Source organism: Corylus avellana, chromosome ca7 (genome assembly GCF_901000735.1).
Source record: "Corylus avellana chromosome ca7, CavTom2PMs-1.0".
NCBI classification, from domain to species: domain Eukaryota; kingdom Viridiplantae; phylum Streptophyta; class Magnoliopsida; order Fagales; family Betulaceae; genus Corylus; species Corylus avellana.
In genome coordinates this window covers 5094763-5100827 of record NC_081547.1, presented here as the reverse complement: position 1 = coordinate 5100827, position 6065 = coordinate 5094763, and the positions used below count along the sequence as shown (strand labels likewise).

At 36.5% G+C, this 6065-nt stretch overlaps 1 protein-coding gene across 1 annotated transcript; it reads right to left on the bottom strand.

Moving 5' to 3' along the window:
- Window positions 1-1820, bottom strand: LOC132187475 (pentatricopeptide repeat-containing protein At2g30780-like; the record flags this gene model as incomplete). The annotated part of the gene is given in 2 exon segments (XM_059601792.1): window positions 1-667; window positions 1291-1820. Coding segments are annotated over 2 exon segments (1087 nt in total), but the record flags the coding sequence as incomplete, so codon positions are not given.
- Window positions 1821-6065: the final 4245 nt, after the last annotated feature.

Here is a 6065-nt window from a genome sequence, read left to right as displayed (position 1 = left end):
CTGGAATAATCTTCATTAGCACCTCAATCTTTTTAACTCTATCTGTTGCAGAACTCCTACAATATGCACAAATCATGGCTCTGATCAATGGAATGTTCTTATCATTAACATGGTGCTTTACCAATTCATATGTCTCCTCCATCTTTTCTAAATTACCTGAATGTGCAAACCCCCGAAGCATTAACAAGTAGGTGTTAATGTCAGGCTTAACAGGGCCCATCTTCATCGTCTGATAAGTTTTCTCCATATTATCCCACATCCAAGCTGTAACATATCCAGCAATTAAATTGTTGTACGTGCTTATATTAGGGGAGAGACTCGAATCGTGTATCTCTCGAAAAGTTGCCTCCATGTGATCAACTAGCATCAAGCGACCAAAAACAGAAATAAGAATGTTGTATGTTACAATTGTAGGACTAGAAACTGCTTCCTTCTTCAGATCCCGAAATAATGACTGGCATTTATTAGCAAGACCATTGAACATATAAGCACCCATTAGTGCATTATAAGTAGATGTTGTCCTGATTCGCTTGTTAGTAGCCTCAGTAAACAGCTCAACTGCAAGATCAACATTCTTAATTCTACCAGCAACTGTAATACCCTTGACATACTCCTCAGGCGCCATAGGAATGCCATAATCCACCTGTTTTCTTCTCCAATTCAAGACCTGAAAGTCAAAACAAATATACACTCAAGAAAACATTGTCTGATGTTAAATGGGAGTAAAGATCATTTGTCCCCAACAATTTGTATCAATCAATTATTTGTTATCATTTTGTACAATTTAACAGCACAAGAGATGGTAGGACATCCCATTTTGTATAAAATAGCATTAAGATACAATTCAGAACCATTTACTAAGAGCTGATTGCAACAATGAACTCCAACTGGCATAAAACAATAACCAATGACTTTGTTGCACTTACATTGATCAGAATTTGAAACCATTAATAAGTATTCAATAATCAAAAACAAAAGCGGCTCATTCATCAAAATCCCAACATCTCATGCTCCAATCTTCTTTCTGAAAACAAATAAACCCATATACATGCCACAAAAGCACAACAAACCCATTTCCTCAATTTCCAAGATAATCTCAAAAACCCCATAATTACACACCACAGATATATTCGAAAAGCAAAAAAAAGGAAAAACACCAATCAACGAGTAAAACAACCAATAACCAACAGAAATTCCACATCAAACAAAACCAACTCCATTAGATAGCAACAAAAATGCAAACACACTTTATTATACAACGCGCACACAAACAATTATATGGGAAAACACCTCTAGGGCTAAGTGAGGCCACGAACCCAGCTGCTTCAAAAGCTCAACACAAGCGCACCCATCCGAATAACTCCGAAGCAACGAGTCGGCTTTCTCCTCCAAAACCCTAACAATCTTATCAGTGTAAATCTGATCAGAGTCCTCCTCGAAATTTCGAACCAATTCGTCCCTCAACTGCGTGACCTTGTATCTGAGATCCTCTCTGGCTCCGGAATCAGAGGGGGCGAACTTGTCCGTGAACAGGCCCAAGATTTTGGGGGAGGTGGATTGGGTTTGGGCATTGAGGTCGCGGGTGGTGAATCGGTGATTTGGGGACTTCGTGAGGGTGAAGATGAAGGGAGAGGAGGCAAGGGTTTTGGGTTTTGCTGAGCAGAGCATCTCCGCCTGGGCCGCGTCAGAGATTTTCAAGACCCGCTTCATTGTTTTGTGGTGGTGATTGTAACGGACATTTTCTTGGGGTTTAGAGAGGGTTCAGTGAGCGAGAGAGAGAGAGAAAGAGGTGGCTGCTGCCTGCTCCAAAGAGTAATTATATGAACAGTTTTTTTTTTTTTTTTTTTTTAATCCTCCCTGCTTCCGGATGTGCTATATATATATAAATATAAAATCTTAAGGGTCAATAAGTTTTTTTATGTTTAGCCCATATTTTTTCACAATCAATCATTGAATTTATAGATTTATGTAGATCTTACATAAGTCAATGGTGAACCCCACAGCTCCAATGGTTGATTAAACTACAGCATACATACTATTATTTTAATAACAGCATATAAGCCGAATCCATAAGAAAATATGAACCAAATATAGAGAATTTATTGACCCATAGCATTAAGGGTTCCGATAGCATAATACTCCGTATGCCCATAACTATGGGTGTAAACAAACCGAACTTGAGCAAACTTCTCTTGATTAGACTCGGCTTGTTTAGATTTTACTCGAGCTCGAGCTCGAGTCGAGCTTAAGGACGAGCCAAAAAATCGAGCTCGAGTTCGAGCTCATAATAAGTCAAGCCGAGCCGAGCCAATTCACGAGCTGGCTCTTATATTTAATTTAATTTATTAATTTTTATTATTATTATAAATTTAAACTTCAAGTATTCTTAAACGGCTCAAGAAGCCAGCTTGCATATGAGAATTTGCTTAGTTTGACTAGCGGACTATAGAGCCCAAGTCAATACAACAAGACACTTAGTTTCGAAGATAGAGGATATGCATTTTTTTATAATAAAATGATGCTATTAAAAAAAAAATCATCAATTTTTAACATTAATATGAGGAATTATGTGAATTACTACTAATTCGAGCCTTATACGAGCTACTCACAAGCTTAGCCGAGCCGAGCTAGCTTCGTTTAATATTCAAACCAGAATTTGTGTTTACGAAACACTTCATTTAATATTCGAGTCGAGCACGAACCGAGCCTGAGCTTAGTCGCGAGCGGCTTGCTCTCTTAACAGCCCTACCCATATCGATGAGCAAAAACTCTCATTAAGGGATCGAAATCCAAAAATACCAAGCACCTCGAATTAGGTTAGTTGATTGACGCTCGAATAAACAACTTGTAAGTTGCGTTCAACTCAATGGTGATTGAGAGTCTCCTTGAGGGAACAATCCTCCCCTTTACGGCCAAGGTTAAAGTTTAAGGTGCCCCATATGGAAACATATATGACGGTGCCAAGGGACCTCCTACATCACATGACTCAATGGCTCACATGCTCTTCCAAGGGACCGTAACGATATCATGTGTCTGAGCCTTTGTAAAGTAATTCTTGTGTCACTCTAAGAATAATATAATTTTTAAAATCATAATAATTCTATAAGTCATTCTTGCCTCGAACAAGGTCATTAGTGATTTTAGATATCATATTATTTTTTGAGTAACACAAGAGTAACTTCGAGCATTACTCGCAATTCCAACATCTTTGAAGGCAACTGCCTGACTATGGTTCAAAAATTTGCCTTCCAATTCTGTGAATTCCTTCAAGAATAAGCAGTTCCTTATGTAGTTTATCACAGGGTGAAAGTGGAGGAAGCTTGCAACTTATCTCCTTACTTTCAAGCAAGGAAAGATGGAGACCCTCAAAGTAATCCCCGATAAATTTAATTAATTTAATATTTAAATTCTTTTAAAAAAATAATATTTAAATTGGTATGCTTCCCAATAGTATTTACTGAGTAAATAATAACACACAATAATTAATTAACGAAAATAATTAATTTGGAGAGCTACTAGCAGAATTTTCTAAATTAGTTAACTGAAAATACTACCCTAAACATCCATCAGAGTACAAGAAATAGGAGAATATAGAATATATACAATGATTTGAGCTACAATTTAAACCTCAATACATCTTTTAAATGAATATAACCCAAAACCTTACCACTAACATCAGCTAATCAATTACAAATATATCTCTAAAAAACAATAGAGAATGAAACTCAATCATCGCTTCAACAATACCTCAAACCTGTAGTACCTGCTAAAACTGTTAAACAAATAAATGTTCTACAGGTGGAAAATAAAACAACTGAGTAAGTCTATGACTTAATAAATAAAGTATCTTGAAATTGAGCCCAAGTTGTGACCCTAAATTTTAATTGACAAAAGTAGATAAAAGAAATAATGAGTTTAAAGAAACAATAAGGCATATTCTTAGCAACAACAGTTGTCATCATTCAAATCAGGAAACATACAATTGAGAACATTATTACTATGATATACGTAATAGTTGTAACTTTCCTCAGTATAGTCTATTCGAGCCCTTAACTCCATCTCAATCAGGTTTATATATCCTTGAAGACATATGATACAACATCAGTTAGGGGTGTACAAGTGATTACGGTTGGCAATTATCACCTCTAACCACAAAGGCAACCGTCTTAAGCATGCAGTTATTAAATTTTAGTAGTTGTACACCGCCATAGGCGGTTGTTGAAACTAAAAACCGCACCACATAACCACTTTTTATGTATGTACCTTTTATGCCTATTTTGGTATTTTGTACCTACCTTAAGCCTTTTTTTAAGGCCTGTTTTAAATGATTTTGGAATATTTATGGCATATTTTAAATAGTTTTTGGAATTGGACCTATTTTAAATGGATTTTGGACTATTTAGGACATATTTTAAATGATATTAACACCAAAACAAGGTCGTTTTGATATATATATATATATATAATACACCTTAAGCTGCTAACAACACTGTCATAGGTGGTTAGCAGTTATTAGGCAGTTAATAATCACCCACTTATACACCTTTAACATCAGGTATAACCTCGAGTGGGCCACACTATTTTTGATGTCATGCGGTCGAGACCACCATGCCTGCATGGCTGCGCCGGCAGGGGCAGAACTAGCAATCATAGTTTCCCAAAAGCGGCATATTCTAATTTTAAAAAGAAAATTCTAAGGAAATCTTTTAAAAATTTTGGGGAAACAAGGGTCTTGGGGGGCTGATGTAGTTCCACCCTTGTTAGCCCTGGTCACTTATCGGGCTCCTTTGATCTAATTGCAATTTGCAAAACATAAGCACTGTTTGAGCAATTTTCCGAATGATGACGTGGAATGGGTCCTGTGGACGGCTTGATAACTGAGGGATTAACTGGGTATGAAAAACAAAGAGAAAGGATCAAAGCTGCCAGCATTGTCCGGCCGGGGAAAGCTCTGATGCCTAAGTTAGTCACAGTGTTTAAGAGAAATATAACTTCGAGGATTATGGAAGAGACAAAGTGTATGCAAAATATTCAATTATGAGGGAAAAAGAAGTTACCCAAATAATGAGAGGGGACCCCCCTTTTATTGGCATCAGATTGCACATGTTCATCTAACACTGTGGACTTACCGAGAGCCCACGTGTCAACAATATATTGAAGAATGACAGATAAAATATTATACAGATATACCTAATATTCCGAGAGTAACCCTCGGTATTCCTGTCAAGACTCGGTTAACCGAGCCTGAGAACCAAGTGTGGAGAATATAATTTCAGATAAGCTTAAATCTACCGAACATAAGTTTGATAAACAGTAAAAATAACCGAATTTAAACAATGGGTCGGTGGGCCATTTTGTCAGGCCCAACACAGCTGATCCATAACCCAACAAGCACTATCCATACCATATGCTAAAGTATGTATAATGGTAGCATATGATACATGCAAGTACTGTCAATTAACATAATAAACATTGTTTCTCAAATAATGGTAAGCTCAATGCAATTGTAACAATAATTATAAATAATCATTGTAAACAAGAGTAATAAATAGTGACTTGCAATAAATAAGCTCACGACATAATTCATTGAACATATGCTATAAAGGTTTTGCAATTTACATCATTATAGCATGCTTGAAATTATTATTATTATTTTTTTCACTTACCTTGATTACTTTGGCCGATTCTTAGATATTCTAACTTCTTGCCTTGCAACTCAACCTATAATTAGCCAAACATTATCCACAAACCCAAAAACACATTTGCAAACTTAAAATACACTTCGGAAACCCTAATTCACGCATTCGGGATCTATTATATATGAGTGTTCATGGATTAATCCTAGTTGGTTAGAATAGAGATCAATCATGCCTGCGCTTGTATCGATCCTAGTTTGTTCCATCTCATGTTTCAGGTCCTTCCGAGCTCCTAGCATGCAACCAGTGGCGGATCCACTGTGTTCCTTGGGGGTGCCACGGCACCCCCAAGGATTTTTTAAAAAAAAAAAAAAAATTTTATTTTTATAACCCACGGCACCCTCAAAAAAAAAAAAAAAAAAAAAAAAA